This window comes from Aspergillus pseudoviridinutans (genome assembly GCF_018340605.1).
Source record: "Aspergillus pseudoviridinutans IFM 55266 DNA, scaffold_4, whole genome shotgun sequence".
Classification (NCBI taxonomy): Eukaryota; Fungi; Ascomycota; class Eurotiomycetes; order Eurotiales; family Aspergillaceae; genus Aspergillus; species Aspergillus pseudoviridinutans.
This window is the reverse complement of record NW_025091284.1, coordinates 4,636,391-4,654,617: the sequence shown is the minus strand read 5'-3', so window position 1 is coordinate 4,654,617 and position 18,227 is coordinate 4,636,391. Positions and strand designations below refer to the sequence as shown.

At 47.8% G+C, this 18,227-nt stretch overlaps 6 protein-coding genes across 6 annotated transcripts; 3 read left to right on the top strand and 3 right to left on the bottom strand.

Moving 5' to 3' along the window:
- Positions 1–603: 603 nt before the first annotated feature.
- On the top strand, positions 604–2,536 carry Asppvi_007058 (fungal specific transcription factor domain-containing protein; the record flags this gene model as incomplete). Its single annotated transcript, XM_043302952.1, has 4 exons — positions 604–843; positions 905–1,087; positions 1,130–1,372; positions 1,424–2,536. The coding sequence occupies 4 exons, from the start codon at positions 604–606 to the stop codon at positions 2,534–2,536; spliced, it is 1,779 nt and encodes a 592-aa protein (XP_043158887.1).
- A 2,261-nt stretch (positions 2,537–4,797) lies between these two features.
- Positions 4,798–6,051, top strand: Asppvi_007057 (fungal specific transcription factor domain-containing protein; the record flags this gene model as incomplete). The annotated part of the gene is made up of 2 exons (XM_043302951.1): positions 4,798–5,004; positions 5,071–6,051. The coding sequence occupies 2 exons, from the start codon at positions 4,798–4,800 to the stop codon at positions 6,049–6,051; spliced, it is 1,188 nt and encodes a 395-aa protein (XP_043158886.1).
- Positions 6,052–7,009: 958 nt separating this feature from the next.
- Asppvi_007056 (NmrA/HSCARG family protein) lies at positions 7,010–8,031 on the top strand (the record flags this gene model as incomplete). The annotated part of the gene is made up of 3 exons (XM_043302950.1): positions 7,010–7,183; positions 7,238–7,649; positions 7,703–8,031. 3 exons carry the CDS (start codon positions 7,010–7,012, stop codon positions 8,029–8,031), a joined length of 915 nt encoding a protein of 304 aa, XP_043158885.1.
- A 567-nt stretch (positions 8,032–8,598) lies between these two features.
- Asppvi_007055 (uncharacterized protein) lies at positions 8,599–9,445 on the bottom strand (the record flags this gene model as incomplete). The annotated part of the gene is made up of 3 exons (XM_043302949.1): positions 8,599–8,688; positions 8,753–8,961; positions 9,013–9,445. 3 exons carry the CDS (start codon positions 9,443–9,445, stop codon positions 8,599–8,601), a joined length of 732 nt encoding a protein of 243 aa, XP_043158884.1.
- Positions 9,446–9,875: 430 nt separating this feature from the next.
- Asppvi_007054 (uncharacterized protein) lies at positions 9,876–13,186 on the bottom strand (the record flags this gene model as incomplete). The annotated part of the gene is made up of 4 exons (XM_043302948.1): positions 9,876–10,876; positions 10,943–11,076; positions 11,970–12,655; positions 12,734–13,186. 4 exons carry the CDS (start codon positions 13,184–13,186, stop codon positions 9,876–9,878), a joined length of 2,274 nt encoding a protein of 757 aa, XP_043158883.1.
- Positions 13,187–13,623: 437 nt separating this feature from the next.
- Positions 13,624–14,991, bottom strand: Asppvi_007053 (uncharacterized protein; the record flags this gene model as incomplete). Its single annotated transcript, XM_043302947.1, has 1 exon — positions 13,624–14,991. One exon carries the CDS (start codon positions 14,989–14,991, stop codon positions 13,624–13,626), a length of 1,368 nt encoding a protein of 455 aa, XP_043158882.1.
- Between the last annotated feature and the right edge of the window lie 3,236 nt (positions 14,992–18,227).

Here is an 18,227-nt window from a genome sequence, read left to right as displayed (position 1 = left end):
ATTACGACCGAAGCCAAGATAGCCCACATCCCGATCATATCGCCTTTTATTTGCTGTCAAAAAAGTCAGGAGAAACAGAGTTCTTGTCCTGGAAGATCGATAGTCCATCAGCCACAAGAACAAAAAAAACTCCGCTAGAGGAGCTACGGTAATACTGAAACAAGCTCTCGGCATCGGCCTTAAAGTGACCGAAAGGATTTGGTGTAGCCCCCGGCCTAATCAAGCTGGTTAAATCCCTCTCCGCGTCACCAGGACAATTCTTTCGCAGCGCGACAGCCTCGCAGAAGATCCATTTTGTCGACTATTATAATAAATCCGATGCTATTCGATGCTACACATTTCTGCACCCAACAATCGCATGCTGATATGAGGTCGGAACAGACTACATCTCACTCTCGCATCGGGTCACACCCAGAGCCCAAATCCACACGCACAGTGGGAGTAGTCAAGTCCACTCCCTTGGCCCACCGCTCGTGTTACAGCTGCCACGAAAGGAAAATTCGGTGTGACAAAAAAGAGCCATGCTCGGCTTGCATACGGTCCGACAGGACCTGTAGCTATCCGCCTCTGGGCCCCCGGAGACGGCGAACTGCGAATACTATAATGGCGGACATGGCCTCCCGGGTAGCCAGCCTAGAGAAGTCTGTCGCACAAGCTAGACAAGCCAGGTCTTCGGCCATAAATGCCACTATCGCCGAGACTTCGACGGATGTTCCTTCAGCGCCGCCCGCGGCGTTCGATGCCAATAGCGGGAACGATAGATCCCCAGAGGACATAATCGTCCAGAAAGGGTCGTCAACTCAATACTTTAACGAATCACTTCTCTCTGGTATTATGAAGCAAGTAAGGCATCGCATTATATCTTCACCTTGTTCGCTGTGTGCTGTTCTGACAGTTCGCGTAGGAGCACAACATCAAGAATATTCTTACACCGCCTCTCACAGGATCACTGCCCGCTCCAGCGTCTTCCCCATATAATGCGCAGGGGATACTCTCGGCGCCGATACTATCAGTACCACCAGCTAGTCTTCATCCACCTCAACAACTGGCGATAAGACTATGGAACCTTTTCGTAGAGAGTGTGGAGGTATGTATAGGGTTGAAGATATTACACCTCCCGACCGATCAGGTAAAAGTATATTCAACAATCGACAACCCGTCGACGGCACCTTTAGAAAACCTGGCATTATGCTTCGCCATTTACTTCGCGTCAACGAGCTCTCTCGACACCCCGAACCCTCAGATAACCCTAGAACAGGATTCACATGCCCTCTTACTCAGGTTTAAGCTCGGCCTGGAACAGACTCTTGCCCATGGAGACTTCTTAGACCATCCGACTGTGACTGGACTCCAGGCATTGGCAATATACCTGGTAGGTTCTCCTTCCCTTCGATAAAGATTCGTATATTAACCAGGGCTCTAGGCAGCCCTCCGAGTCCAAAACCGCGGCAAAGGGATGTGGATTCTCAACGGTCTTGCGATCCGTATAGCCCAGTCATTGGGCCTCCATCGCGATGGGGAGCGCCTTGGCCTATCTCCATTCCAGTCCGAGATGCGTCGACGCCTTTGGTGGCATTTGGTCACGCGAGACAGCCGTGGAGGGGAGGACTACGGCCTAGAGAGTACCAATAGCCTGTTAATGGGGTCCGACGTTGATCTACCTCGCAACCTTGATGACACAGATCTCCATCCTGAACTGCAGAGCCTTCCTCCCGCGAAAAATTACTGGACACCGATGACATTCTCATTAATCAATATAGACCTTACCAGGACGATGCAAAAGTTGGCGGTCCTAGCTGCGTCATCTTCGCCCTCATGCCCTCCAAACGAAGCCGAAAGAGCCCAAATATTCAAAGAAACCAGGGAACGCATCGACAAGTGGCTCCGATTTTGCAATCCGATCATACCTTTGCAAAATCTAACGCTATCCTGCTCTCAATTCCTGCTTCGAAAGCGGGACTTCGTCACAAAACTCCAGTGGATATTACTGCAGCCTTCTCGCCCACAGGCAGACTTTGCCACTGAAGAGAATCTTATTGAAGCTTTGGAAATTCTCGAGCCAAGGCTCTCCCTAGAACATGGTCTGTTAAGCCAATTCACCTGGATTGAGAAGGCTTACCCGCAGTACCATGTTGCGATGTACATATTGTGGCATTTGTGCGTCAGACCCGAAGGCCCCAATATTGACAGAGCATGGCGCGCTGTGGATGCAGTATTTTCTCAGGAGACTGCCGATAGTACCAGCTTCAGATCGGGATCCAATTCGACCATTCTAGTGGCGCTTAGAGCGAAAGCGATATCAGTKAAGGAAAAAGCCCGAAAGAGAAAAGATAACGGGAGCGTGAGCACTGCTAACCGCAGTTCAGAACGCCCGTCTGAAGAATATCAATCTGTCTTCGCAGGACCTTCTCCGTGTCTTCCTGGAGACGCGCTTGCAGACGAGCCTGGGCTGGATTTTAGCAACGCCGAGTGGCCAGATTGGTCAGCAGTGGTCCAGGACTATCAGTTTGACCTTCCTAACTTCTTCTGGCATTAGGTAGGGGGTCGCGAAAATGTGCCCTATTACCTTGTTGTCTAATTCACATAGTCTCAATCATGTCTAAAAGGCTGTCTGGAACTCAAGGCCCAAGTGTATTGCCGGTGAACAGTCCTCGGAGCAAGCAAGCTCCTCACAAGGGCGATAGCTACCTGTACGGCTCGTAGTAGGCTTCTTTGACATGATGACAGGCTTGGGCTACAAAACATAATAGGAATGAATTATCTTAGCCTTCCCCATGTAGTAGACTATTACCTAAACGACTTTCAGTAGTGTCAAGTTTTGATTTAGTAATTCAAGAAGGCTAACATGTGAATACAGGGGAATATAAAGCCGCAGATGTTTTATCTAATGCCTTACTTCATTCCCCAAATAAGCACCAGTTCTCTTTACTATGCCGACCATGAGACCCATCATTCTCTACGCCCACCACACTGGCCCGAACCTCAAAAAGGTAGTTACCCTATATATTTGCTTACATATGCGGGAGCTAACTAGGGTGAAAGCACATTAGACCCTTTTTCTCGAGGCATTGTCTAGATCCGGAATGGGAAGATGTACGTAAAAGGTGCGGATAATTAGTTGGCGGAATATATTCGCACGTACCCCTCAAAAAAGGGATGTATCATTTACTTTTGACACCCATGTAGATGTGTCGGTATGGTGCTGCGATTCAATGAAAGTGACAACCTAATCTAAAGCTAATAGACGAGGTACATCGGCCAAGTGAGCAGGGCAGGTAACTGAAAGACCCTGTCAGTTTTCGAGGTTGCTGTATCCAACCCACCCAGGGTAGAATCATTTACCTCGTGCATAGAGCGAACTGTTTTCGATTCTTAAACTTCCCCTTTCTCACCTTGAGGAAAACCTACTCTTGCTGATCTACTTTTTCGCTCTCACTCTTAAGTTGCTCCTGTGTTTGTCGGTATCTAGTATTGACGTTACATAAGGTTGGAGTGTTGGACTATTCTAAATTTTATTCCGAGTCCCCAGGTTCTCCTATTGCACTGAAGCCTTTTATAATATCATATACAGTTCCCTTCTTTTTTTTATCAATACCTCGTTTATCTGGCCCGAGGTACTACCATGATGGTTCAAGTACGTTCAAATGGTTAAAAGAGTTTAAGCAAATGGCCGGAGCACACTAGTCCGTGGAACATGCAACACCAAGAGGAAACAACGGTAGCTTAATAAGAAAGTCCAAACAACCGTCAGATAAGTTATCTGAAATTATGCGGAATGTGGGGAGCACCTCCAATTTGCATGGAATCATTCCAACTATGCTCAAATGGCTCACGAACACGTCAAACCAGAGAACCCCCAATTTTTCTCCAAAGGAGGGCCATCCCTACTCCTTCGTAGTTGCCGCGACTGTAACCGAAGGAAGGTCCGATGTAACAAAGTATTTCCTTGTGAAAACTGTGTGAGGCTGGGGGTTGAGTGTACATTCCCACCACCTGGGCGCAGGCCTCCGAAAGGTCCAAGAAAGTCCAACAAGGCGGAGTTGATCTCGCGACTGAGCAATTTGGAACGGAAAGTCGAGGAAATCAGCGCACAAAGCATTGCTAAACTTGCCCCTGCAGACATTCAGGAGGGTCCAGAGAGCAGCCACAATGCAGGTCTAGGGCCTTCGAAGCCTCGTGCCACCTTTTTACAAAGGGGAGTTGAAGAGCCTAATACCGGAATTTGTCACGGCCTAGGCTCACCAACAGCGACCCTTAGCACAGTTAACAGCACGCTGGGAGATCAAGTTGGACGATTAGTTATTGACCCTAGCAATGGGACAAGCCGATACGTGGACCATCGGGTGCTGACGGATCTAGGAAATCAGGTAAACTATGCCCCCACCTCTTCTCATCCTAGACACGAGTATGGACGCGTGAGAAGCTGGCTGAGCTCTGTTGATGACCGTGTGAAAGATCAAGGAACTTCGAGACCTCTGCGTGTCCCCCTCATCGACCGTCTTGTCATCCGAGGTAGACACGTCATCACCCACTTCAGCTGCAGCATACTCGGAAAATTCCAGTCCTTTTATATTTGGTTATTATTCTTTGCTTCACTCACTACGCAGGTACCATCCCTCGCCGCCTAGCAGCCAGATACTTTTGAATGCCTTCGAAGAAAATGTAGGGCCAATAATTACGATCGTTCATAAACCAGCGTTGAGGAGCCTGATTCAAAAAACGAGCGCCAATCCAGAAGTGCTTGATAGCGGCTCTGAAGCCTTGGCCTTTTCTGTTTACTTCGCCGCAATCTCGAGCATGGCCCCAGAACAATGCCTCCGCCGCTTGGGGGTTGACCACGGTACCTTGGTCAAACGATATCGCTTCGCCGTCGAGCAGGCGTTGGCGCGAGCAGGGTTTCTTCAAACCCACAAACTTATGGTGCTACAAGCAGCCGTCCTCTTCTTGACCTGCGCTTGTCATCCAAACGATGCACAATTTGTCTGGACCATGATAGCTGTGGTCGTCCGCCTTGGCTTAGGTCCTGGGCTCCATCGTGATGGCAGCCACTTTGGTCTAAGCCCTTTCTAGACAGAAATGCGGCGACGACTCTGGTGGTACATCTATCTATTGCATGTTCAATCATCTGAGTATCAAGCAACGAGCCCCCAGATCCGGGAAGGCGACTACGACACACGATTGCCGTTGAATCTCAACGACGACGACTGGTCCTCCGATTTAGTCGAGCCTCCACAAGAGAAAGTCGGCTTCACGGATATGACCCTGACTTTGGTCCGTTGTCAGATCTTAATATCCAATCGCAAGTTGATGCAAATGGCGGCAACCAGGGTGGATGGTCACAAGGAAATTTTCAAGAACCGTAATCTGGTAATAGAAGAGTCTCGTCAGCTCCTTGACGAACGATATCTCCAGTTTTGTGATCTCAGCATCCCCATTCACTGGGTGGCTGCGACTATTGCACGAGTTGCACTTGCACGGTTGTGGCTTGTCTCTCATTTCTCTCTGCTGACCGCTGAAGGGTTTGATGCAACCTTGTGGCCTGACCGATGCGAAGTCCTTGTCCTCACGGCTATTGAAGTACTCGATTTCGTCTATCTACTCGAGACTCACCAACACACTGCAAAATGGTCATGGTTGTTTCAGGGATACGTCCAGTGGCAAGCATTTGCCTTTGTTTTGTCAGAACTCTGCGAGCGGCCAACCTCCTCTTTGTCTGATCGCGCGTGGATGGTCGTGGACCGTGTTTACGAACGATGGAACGGGCCAGTGTGCCACAGAGAAGGGTTGATAATGCGACCACTGCAACGCCTTATGGACCGGGCGGCTGCGATTCGAGACCATCAACTGCGTCCGCCCGGATCGACTCTTCCCGTCGAATCCAATATTCCGGATCCAGTCATGGTCAGTTCTTCTCAAAACTTGGAACAGTACCATTTAGATTCACTCGCCGTCGAAAGTGCATCCTTAGGCATCTTTAGGGATGCGTTAATGGACGTGAGTCTATACCAATGCGATGGGAAATACACTGCTTTGCCCCAGCATGCCCTGTGACGGAGTATGAGGGACGACCTGATCCCCACGGAATGAAGCAGGTTACATGATTGTGGTGATATATGAGAATGAGGATGGTATTCTGTCGGCTACTTAATAGTAAGCGAGTGATGCTGGCGAAGATGAATCTGGTGGTTAACGCCCTGGGGCCGATTCTACAGCACGTTGGCAAAAGGATACTCGCAGGATAATTCCTTGTTGTTCTTCTCTTGTTGATAATCATTATATATCGCTGTCCTCTCTACGGGACAGCCATGCCATCAATCGTTAGCTGTTGATTTGCTGGGCCTTCTGAAGGTCTTCCCTATTACCAAAAGCCCACATAAATAAACCGTCCAGTCGCAGCAAGATAATGATCTGCAACCGGCTACCTAGCKATATAGCCCCACTTGGACTCTGCTGCACAGGCCAATCAAGTCCATTTACCCTCCTCCAAACCCCGCCGTGCTCCAACCTTACTGCGGTGGGCCGGATATGCCCCACGACCCCTAAAGGCTCTAAGGGCTACTTCAGTGACGACATGACGTACGTCCTAGGCACTATGGTGCTAATGAAAATTGGCGAGGAGATCGACAAACACATGAATGTGGTCTGATCTAAGGTACCGTCATCGAACTGTATTCGGACTTTCAGACACCCGATCTGACAAATGGTCTCCTGTCTTACTCAAGCTGCAGGGTGGCTGCGAAAAGGTTCTGCCAAAGCGGGGATCGGGGATCCGCCAAGATAGAATCAGCGGCAATCGGCCTTTAATTCGACGCCGAGCTTATTCATTCGTCGATAACTTACTTGCCAGAGGGAGTGTACTTGCCTTTTGGCCAAATCAAGGTTTGAAGGTATAAAAGCTCCCCGGAAGTCTCGATCCTTAAGGTTAAATCATCAAGCACACAAAACCAAAAAACTACGTTCATCATATCCTTAAGTCCAATTTCAACCTACTGCATCTCAGCACTCCGCCATGTCTAAGTTGATCACCGTGTTTGGCGCCACCGGCAACCAGGGTGGTTCTGTTATTGATGCCATCCTCACCGATCCCCAACTCTCTAAGGAATTCAAGCTCCGAGGTATCACCCGCGATACTAGTAAGAAATCAGCCCAGGAGCTGGCCAAGCGGGGTGTCGAAGTTGTCGCTGTAGGATTTCACATGAATACCTAGACTTTCAGAAGCAATCATTGACAAAGCCAGGCTGATTTGAGCTCTGTGGACTCTCTTACCGCAGCCCTTGAGGGCTCCCACACCGTCTTTTTGGTCACCAACTACTGGGAAACTATGAACGCCGACATTGAATACTCCCAGGGCAAGAATGTGACCGATGTTTCCAAAGCTGTTGGCGTCTCTCACCTCATCTTCTCTTCCCTGCACCATGTGAAGGAAGAGAGCAAGGGACGACTGACCCATGTTCCTCATTTTGATAGCAAGGCCAATGTTGAGAAGTATATCCGTGCTTCAGGAGTGGGATGCAGCTTTGTCCTTCCTGGATACTACATGAGCAACTTCAAGCAGATGCTCAAACGGGCTGAGGATGGCTCATACCAGCTCTTCTTTCCTGTTGGCAAGCAAGCCAAGTTCCCTCTGTTTGACGCCGCTCAGGATACAGGTAAGTGTCCTATATCTTATGTTTTCGAAACAGTAACTGAAGTACCTATGCAGGTCTCTTTGTGAAGGCCGCGATTAAGCACGCGGATCAGTTAAAGAACAAGCAAATCCTGGCGGCTGCCAAGTACTACACCCCGGAAGAAATTGTGGACACCTTCTCTCAGGTTTCCGGCAAGAAGGCTGTTTTCATACAGGTTTCTCCGGAGCAGTATAAGGACTCCTTGCCTCCTGCTGTTGCGGAGGAGTACCTTGAGAACCAGTTGTTCGTCGAGGATCCTGGTTACTACCTGGGAGAGCCCCTGGAACCTAGTCTGAAGCTTCTTGACTCTAAGCCTACTACTTGGGAGGAGTTTGTCCAGAAGAATGTTTCCGCCTGGCAGTGAGTTTAGTACTCCTGTCACTCATGAAAGGATCTTATCTTGGAGTTAAAATCCGAAATCGAATCATATCGTTCATGAGATTTCCCAAACTACTCAACATGCTGTGGGCTTCCTGTATAGTTCTCCAACGTCGATCGATCTGATTCTTCGCCCATTTCCGTGACATTTAGGCGATGCTACTACTCAGACAATGTAGAATATAAGGCATCTTATGGAGGAAAAATGTCTCCGTAAAGAGAGCCGCTCGTATGACAACTAGGATTAGACCTCTTTCGACACCTGATATATCTACTCCCTCATAGAGAAGTGATAGCATTGTAGAATAGTTTCGGCTGTACTGGAGGCACTGACGCTCTATTGTAGTTGTGGTCCCCGGCTTCTGTAACGTAAATATTTGTCCACTAGGTGTCTGTAGTAGGCGTTTTCGCGGACATAAACATTGGTTGTCAAGCACCTATCCCGTCTGTGCCAGCGTTCATGTAGAAGGCGGTGCTCCTGCCTATCACACAAGGATAATTGCGTCATTAAACATCAGTCAAGGATTAATGGACAGTCATTCTTTTTTCCCTTTTACCACTTCTCTGAATACGGCCTGAGGTCTATTTCATGAGTAAATGAAGTCTTGGGCTGGGTGTGCAAAAACCAATACGATTCCGCAATCTAGTGAACGGTGAACGACGATCAGTAGAAGAACTGTTCGCTCCAGAGATGCCCATGCACTTACCCACTTAGGATCAATCTTCGAATCCGGGATGTCTTGACTGTAGCCCTTAGTCTTCTCGGTATCAATGATCCCGTCAATGATAGCATGGGACGCGTGAACGCCTTTGGGCCCGAATTCACGCGCGAGAGACTGAGACAGAGCACGGATTCCAAACTTGCTCATGGCGAACCCAGATAGTCCAGAGCTACCTTTAAGTGCAGCCGTTGCACCTATTATAGGCAGTTAGAGATGTTATACCAGTAGATTCGAGTTGCTTGTACCTGTGAAAATGAGGGTGGGTGGATACTGTCCTCTGTTTTCATTCAACATCAAGGGCAGTGTGGCCTGAGCAAAGTTGAATGCACCCTTAATGGACGGCTCAAGGCTCTCTAGGAACTCTTCTGGGCTTTGTTCCAGGAAAGGCTTTCTTATAAATTTACTTGCAACGTTATAGATCGCTGCTGCGATGCTAAGATCAGGACCAAACTTGGTCTTGATTTGCTCCATTGTCGAACTCATACTCGAGGAGCTGGTCACGTCGGTAGGTATGCCAATTGCAGAGCCTCCACTCTGCGTGATGTCGTGAACCAAGGGGTCGAGTGATAGTTGCGATCGAGCAAGCAGAACCACAGGGTAGGCCTTTGCAAACCGGCGGGCGACAGCACCGCCTGTTCCCGGCCCTGCGCCGGCAATGATTGCAACTGGCTTCGGCATCTTGAAAATCTTGCGAAGTTTAAAATTATAAGAGGATTGACTAGCACCTCATACGGTCCACTCATTTATAGTATCTTGAAGCAGGGTGGCATTATCTACTAAGATAAGAAAGTGGATGATCAGTGCACACGGAAACAAGTATAAACTGGATGATGACCCAAGGATTAGGTAATTCTCGGACACTCGGGGCTCCCAGTGAGCCGAGATTATATAACCATAGTTCTGGTGCCCATCGTTCCTAGATCCTAGCCTAAAGTCTCTTTGACGCCAAGGGGCTTGGCAATCCGATGGAACCAGATACGTCGATCTTGCAGCAGCGGCCCATGTTCCTGAGCAATAACTCAGAAGTATATTACCCCTGGGCATGATAACGTCCTTATTCCAGGAGGAGCCCGATGAGAAGAGCATCCCCCACTCTACGACATCATAACTATTGACCCATTCCGCAAAGTCCACAGGGAAGGGTATGGCCTTCCAACTCGTTCGCGAGCAGCTGATCCAACATGTTCGTAAATCCTTTTACTTCCTCGAGAGTGTTATAATGGGCGAAGCTCACACGTATCACCCCGTCTTCCGGAAGCCCGAGGACATCATAAACATACCGAAACGAATAGGCATGTCCGCTGGCAATGCGGAAGTTGGTGTGGCACTGGATGATGTTTTCAATCTCTTTCGATGATCGCCCATTAACACGGAAGCTGACCAGGCATATGCGCCTCGACGGGTCCGAAGACGGTTCCCCATAAACGGTGAAAGTGTCCATCCTGCTGTGAAGATAACTCAAAAGTGCCTCCTGAAGAACCATCTCTTGGTGAACAATACTACTCCAGCCGATAGAATTGATGTAGTCCACTACGGCGATCAAACTCTGTTCTAGTTCAAAGCAACCCATCCCCGGGTGCAGTTTGGCATCGCAGGCAGATGGGCTCGGAATTGGATGATTGATGCTCATCATTTGCCGCTCCTGAACCCTCTGATGGGCGTACAGCTGGGCAATATGAGGGCCGAAGATCTTGTACCAGCTGCAGAAGTAGAAATCCACATCCAGCGCCTTCACGTCAATGGGCCGGTGTGGTGCCAGCGCTACCCCATCTACGCAGAGCATCGCACCGGGTATTGTATGTACCATATCTGCAACAGCACGAATGTCGTGAATTGTCCCGAAAACGTTCGAAACATGATTACAGGTGACAAGTCGAGTCTTGGGAGAGAGAAGCTGCCGCAGGTTCTCCAGGGACAGGGTTGGATTATTGGTTGGCGGATGGGTCCACCATTTGACAGTGGCGCGTGAACGCTTGGCCAGATGCAACCAGGCATTAATAGCAGATTCATGGCAAAGGTTTGAAATAATGATCTCGGAACCGGTGGCGAGTGAAGGCTCGAGACTCTGGGCGAGGTTGTGAAAGAGTTGCGTCGACGAGGGTCCGAAGGCTGCGGTTCTCCGTCAGTGTTAATGTCCCTGGGGACAGCACTGAACATTTGTCCGCCATGACTTACCAATCTCATCTGGTGAGGCATTTATGAATGAAGCCAATTTCTGAAAACATTCTTTTCTCTCTTGTTTTGCGCGGGAATCGTACGGATTACGAAGGCCTAGGTTTAAGGGGAGGCCGCGTAAGGATGACTGGACCCTACGAAGCAGTGAGCAATGAACTGCATAGCAGCAGAAATATGATGCTTTCAATAGGAGAGGAACATGCATGTCAATCACAGCTTTGTGGGCAACTGTGCCACTTGAATTATTGAGACAGATGATGCCATGTTCAAGGCCAGGGAAGTTCCTGCGAATGGCGTAAATATCAGTATTCGAATGGGACATAATCGCTGTGCTAAACTACAGCCCTAGAGACAAAATGAAGCATAATTGGGAAATGTAATGCCGTCGAAGGCGGACATTGGCAACACCGACAGGGAAATCTCTTGAGCTACACCACTGATATCAGAAGTCCAAGGATTTAATAGGGTGCAAAGCAGACATGCACGCAGCAGTGCTTTGTCAACATCCCCTTTAGCTGCAAGGAGCCCATCAGCTAATGTGCCTTTCATCTTAATGCGCAAGGGGTGCGTTGCCGAGCGTAAACAGGGAGCATGGCCCAGCACCGGATGCATACCCAGCCACAAGTCCGGAATGCCTGAAACGTAGGCCTATGTTATTACGGAAGGTGGATGCACTACCACCCTATGCGATTTTACAGCTATATCTACGTCGGCCTCGCTCATCCCCACGTAATATGACCGCAAAGAAGCGATGAGTAAAATATGCTACCAGCTTCAGAAAGCTGCGTGAAAACAGCAGTGAGTGTACCAAACAATCCAAATCCTCTTATGGAATTAGTGTAACTGATTAGATCCCGTGTCGCTTGCGTTTTAGTTGCTCTAACACTCAGCCAATCCCACAGAGCAAACCATAATGTGGCGTCCACGGCAACACTGTGATTGATGCTACTCTCCTCGCGTGTGATTATGGCTCTCGTCTCTGATTCCTTTCTGTCTTTCGAGTGCTCGAGTAGTCTCAGCAGGATACCATCTCTGTGCGACATCTGGATGACTTGTGAGGCGTGCCATGAAAGTGCCTTCCCCAATGCTGCCATTGTACACGTGCTTAAAAGCCTCTTCGACGTCGGAATTCAGTTCTCGGTCCTTCGCCAGTGCAGTAATATGAGCTGGAAGATCTAAAAACATGTTTTCTTGCGTGAGCTCCAGGCTTAAACTCTGGAATGCTGGGAAGGAATAACGGGGCCCGAGCGAGCTGCCATCGGTAGCTCTAAAATAGTCGCTATCCAGGCGCACTCGATGGGTGGTAGCCACACAGACCCCTCGCGTGATTGATTCCAGGGACCGACCGATATTGACAACCAGCGACCCAGGGATTGGGGGCACCGAAATCCAATCTTCTGCTTTGTTCTGCACTTCAAGGCCCAGGTGAGGGGTTCCTTGCAGCAGGTAAGTGAGAAAGCTGCCATCCTTGTGCGCCCCAGATCCTTGTAGATTGATATGCTCTTCTGAACCGGAAGATCGTGGCGGTGGAGGATATTTGACTAGTTTCATTTTGATTTGCGGCGGGACATCGAACAGGCGATGTAAGGAGTCTGGCTCCAGATCGAGGGCTTCGGCAACCAGCATTTTGAATGCTTCGGCAATTTGATTAATGACCCTGAGGTACGTCTCTATAACGTGGCGAAATCCAGGAGCAACAGTCTCGTCTGGCCACTACTGGAGAATTGTCATGTGTCAAAAGATGCTTATCCACATGGCGCGCGTATCTAGCCAGTTAGGGTGCCTTCCTACCTGATTCGGACCGCGGACATTTTGATACACCGGCTCGTCAGGAGCGGGGGCTGGCAATTCGGTACTGAACTGGATGTGGAGGTTAGCATGCTTGTCTTCTAACGGTGAGAGTATAAAGTGTACGTCGAACTGTTCTCGATAGTCCGCCATTTGACCGGTCTTCTCCGCTCCTAATTGAGAGTATCCGAGGAAATGCTTGCTGTTGATCATCGCCATCTCCAGCTTCTTTTCCATGAGCATATCGAACACGTTCACTGTTTGTGCCATCAGGCTTTTGACTACCTGTGCCGGCAGAGGTGTGTTCTTCACGTAGAAGAAGCCCACATTGATGAGTGCATCTCTGAGTTCCCTGATGAAGCCAGGTTTCGTCTTTACTGACGCAGTTTGAGAGAAGTCGAGGATGGGGATGGAAGTAAAGAAGCGCGAGTTGGCCTCTTTATTGATACGAGCCATGACAGCGATTCAGTGTTATTGAGGATCAGGTTTCCATAAAGCTCGGCAGAGCGCAAGATCTAGCTGGCAATGTATCTCTTGCTATCTTAGAGACATTGGTAAAGAGGTGACGGATACCTCCTTAAAATACGAATGTGGCATCCGCTTTCCCCCGTCTATGGTGCTGCCGTGAACGGCATTTTGTTCAAGCCCCCTGTCACTTGCGCCCTGTCCTTATCAATCGTGATTATGCCAGGGCTAGAGATCACTGGATTAGATAAGAAAAGTAAAATGAAAAAGAACGGCACGTGCGGCTTCGTGGCTGCAAGTTTCTCAAATACTTTGAATCTAATTGTCGTGTCTTCTCCGGGAGCGGATTTTACAGACCAGATCATATTCCCCTTTAGGACACAGCGTCATTTCCGGTCAATACAAAATAGACTTTTGCCACCTTGCGACTAGAAGAGTTCAATGTGGAGGTTCCTTGCCTTGTCGCCATCCATCTCCTTCGTCCGCGACAGCTCGAACCGCTTGTGCGCTAAGTAATGGCGCGCGATCCTACTTCCCATCATACATTCTACCTGAGATATCTCCGCCTCAAGGAGGTCTAGTGCAACTTCCAATTTCCGCGGAAGGTAGCACGGCTCTTCTCCAATACCACTCAAACATTGTTTTGGGATTGCGGTATCCGGCCACGTGAGTGTTTCCTGGCGCCCAAGGCCGAGGATACCAGCACTCAGCAATGCTGCCAATGCCAGATACATGTTGGCAGTTGCATCGATACATCTGACCTCCCAGTGCCCAGGGCCGATCTTCCGGATGGCAACTTCTCGATTCTGCGTCCCCCATGCGACGATTTCACCGCCCAGATAGGGTTGGACGCGTTCATAGGAGAGATCATATGGTAAGCCAAATGCGCAGAGCGATCTCAGTCGCTTGAGCATGCCCGCGAGGAAGGAATCTTCGCGGTCTGGCGGGTGAATGGAGATGTGAGTGTGCTGGCCCGTGGCTTGCCTCCGACCTTGCACTGGTTTGGGGCACATGGTGGCGACGTGCCCATGGCGAGCCACCACACTTTTAATGCAGTCATGTACCAGGACGAGTTGGTCGACTGCTTGTAAGGGGGGAAGCGGCCCCAGAGAGATCTCATATTGGCCCCTGCGTCCTTCGGTTTGGAAGGTTAGGATGCTCACCCCCGCCACCTGCAGCTCATGGATACATTCTTCCACGTATTTGAAGCATGGGTCACGCTGTCCTGCAATGGCAAACCGCCCCATCCCGGCACTTAGTGGGATAAAACCGCCATTCCCGGAGACCTTCATAATTTCGAACTCGACTTCAAAACCAACTAGAAAATCCTTGCGGTAGGTGTCTCTTGCTTTATGTATCACTTTTTCTAGTGCCCGGCGCGGGCATAAATCAAAATTCGGGCCCGGTTGTGCCGGCGTAGTCCGTACAACATCACACATCACGGTGGCATAGCATCCGTCTGGAAGGCTGCTTCGCGAACTGGTGCGAATACTCGTCCAATCCGGTACAAGCCAATCCACCCCGGTCGGATCCATGCCCGGCCTGAGTGTATTATCCAACACACACTCGAAGGCAAACGGAGGGACTTGGACGAGTTTACCTTCCGCTGCAAGCTGTAGACATTGTTTGACTGGTACCACACGGCCCCTAAGAATTCCTGAATAATCCTGCCATTGGAACCGAACGAAAACTACGTCGTCATTATTCCGCAGAAAATCCCCCAGGATTGACTCCGGATGGATTGAAGGGGCGCTGTTAGCGGCAAGCTTGGAAATATGATTATCAGGTTGTGTCATTGTTCTGTGAAATCCACTAAGAAAGAAAGGGATCAGAGAAAGGTACCCTAACGAGCGGTGTGGGTAATGTTGGGGCGAACAGGATGTTTCGTGTCGAATAATATGCGGGTCTCAAGCGTCTGAGGTTTCGTTCCCTGCCTTCTGCTTGTGTCTTGGATAGAAAGAGTTTGTCATAAATCAGCCGCGAGGATATAAAAGAGGGCTATGGTTATAAGTATAGTTGTCAATGACCATAATCGGTGGTAGTTTGCAGCACTCCAAGCACACATCTGAATTACTCCTCTGTTTCTTTGCAAGGAGATCTTTATCGTGGAATCCACTGGCAGAGGGACAGCTACTCTTGAGTGCCAGGCAGCCCACATTATCCAGGAACGGAGTGTGACAAATACGGCGCGGTCTCATCTATTGCCGGCGAAGTTGCTAATGCCCAAGTTATATTCTGCCCGCATGCGGACTCGTGGTCCTCCTACCACGATAAGACAGGAATGGGGTCGCGACCATCGCGGTCATTACMCGCTCATTCAGCCGTTATTCTAGTATACTCAATCACCCGCGATACTATCGAAGGCTGGTTGACCAGGACAAATGCTAATTACTTACCAGCCGAGCGTCAGATTTGGCATTCTGCGTACTAAATATCCTATGTCGGATGTGTCTTCTCGTTACCAACTTCTTCTCGTTACCAAGTATAATAAAGATCTTTTGAGTTCACACACTAGAGTATAGGATTCGGAGGCCTGTATATGTGTATCGGCCAGATGCTCTATGAACCAGTGAAGCCTGCTTGGTTTTAATAATACCTTCCTTATGACGTATTACTCTTTTACCTGCTCTCTTTAAACCCTCTATTTGAGCATACCATTCATACCTTCCGTATCAAGCCTACATCAGTGGCTGCTGCTGTAAAGTATGCCTGGTCATCACGTCAGCACCTTGCCGACTGCAAAAGGTGTTCGATTTTCTAAGTTAACCAATGAAAGGGGCCTCGTCAGATTGTGGACTGGCGGTATTCGCAACCCGCCTGTGTAGCGTCCAGATAAAGGGGAAAAAAAAAAAAAAAAAAAAAAAAAAAACACCATATATATAGGGAGAGCCAACTGTACGCTGGCCGCAGTAAGCTTGAATAGCCACTGACACTTAAGTGTAAAGTCTTTGTCAACCCAGCAACCTTATTATAGTAGAAATGGCGCTACTCTCAGCTTTAGACCGGTGACCGACTTTGCTGAGACAACCTGCCTGTTCTTTCATATCTCTTTGCCAAACCTGGGTAGTCAATAATGTTCGTGGATATGTCAATATATCCAGCCGCACACCTTGCAGCTCCTCAGCGAGCGGTCCAGAGATAGGACCTGTCCTTTGTTATTCAGAGTGTCTATTATGAACTGAATACTTTATTAGATCAATTCCCGGTATGGGCCGGGGTGACTCTTCAGTGTTGAATACCGGTAAAATGTTCCACTCAATCCCAACAGACAAAGATTCCTCTACGTAGTGCTAAATTTTTCGCAAGCTAAGCTGCTCTGTGAAACCTAGATTTCCATCTCATTGCACAGTAATAGTCGACCAGCAGGAGAGATATAGAGACGGTGTCTTTGATATCCTGCATGCCGTCAAAAGCAAGGGGTTGGAATTGTTTTGTAGTGTCTCCTATCCATGAGGGTGGGTGGTATGCATTGCATCCCATTTAGGGTTTGTTGTTTAACTATGACCCCACAGCCCCATATGTAGACTGGCTGACCCAATCCACAAATCCATATCCAACCAACCCAATCCACATTTGGGTTGGATCTAGGTAGGGTTGATCCAACCCAAGTGGATATAGGTTGAACCTGCCTAATCTATATGGATATGGATAACCCATTAGGTGCATGTGATCTAGGGCCTCTAGAAGCTGATAAGCTTATCTAACCTGGCCTAGGCCTAGATAGGGGAATATTTTTATATCTATAGATAAAGAATAGTCCTATTAATCTATTTATAAAATAAAAATATTAGATCTACTAAGAAAAACTAGAGTTATAGTAGATTTTAGATTTTAAACGACAGTAATTAGGATTAGAGTGGCATAACCGACCCGCAAAAATCGAACCCAAACCTCACTGAACTCGCAGTGGTGCGGGGTCGGGGGCAAGCCTAGGGAATCACTTTGAGTTTGGTTAGGCTACCCTGGACCTGATCTAGGTTAGGTAAAAACTGCAGTTTTCAGTTTTTACAGTTTTTTAAGTTAGGTTTAACTAACCTGCACCGTTTTACCTAGAAATTATTAAATTCTAAATATTCTTAATTAATATTAGTATTGCTGGATAGCCTGAATCAAGGGCTATCTAGTGATATAAATATTATTTAAAAATACATAGTAGTTGTTAAGATATAAGGGAATAATTATCTCTGTCATGGGTTGGTATAAAAGTGTTGGTGAGAGTCATGGTATGGTTAATTATTAAGCATATCCATGGGTCTAACCGCTATGGTTGATCATTAACAAACAATGATCTAATCTATGAGATCACCTAGCTATGAGATCATTCAATATTTGAACGGTCAATGCTAGAAGGAATTGTCTATAAATACACCCTGGAAATCACCCTATAGCTAGTTAGAATTAAGCAAGGAATCAAGACATTAAGCTAAGGTATCCTTAGCTATTTTCCTTCTACTATTCTATTCTATTTAACTATCCTTCCTATTCTTCCTTTATACCTAGGCAAGCCATCTATTCCCCTTTGCATTTGTGAAATTTCCTTTGTCATTTCTATACTATCTACTATATACTATATACTATTCACTATTTTTATTCACAAAAAGTAGTACAGAGATATATATATAAGGGCACCAGGGTCTGATAACTATTATACCTTTTAAATAATTTTTAACTACCACCTATCTAACCCCATAGATATCAAATCGATATTTTAGATCTAGATTAGTATAATGATAATTACTATATATTTTATATAGAAATCATAATTATATATAAGCATGCTTGATATAGGGCCTTAGAGGGGTCCTAAAGGGGGAAATGGTAAGGGTTAAAATAGTTAAAATTAGCAGTTTAACTAACCCGAAACTGAACTAAATCTAACCATAGTTAGTTAGTATAGCCTATCTAGGCCTAGTAGTGGGTTTTTATAGTGAAAACCACACCAAACTGCATTGGATTCAATTTAGATTCAATTTCTAAAATTTCAACTCGAAATTGCAGCAGGTTGGTGCTAACTAGGCTGGAACTCGCCCGA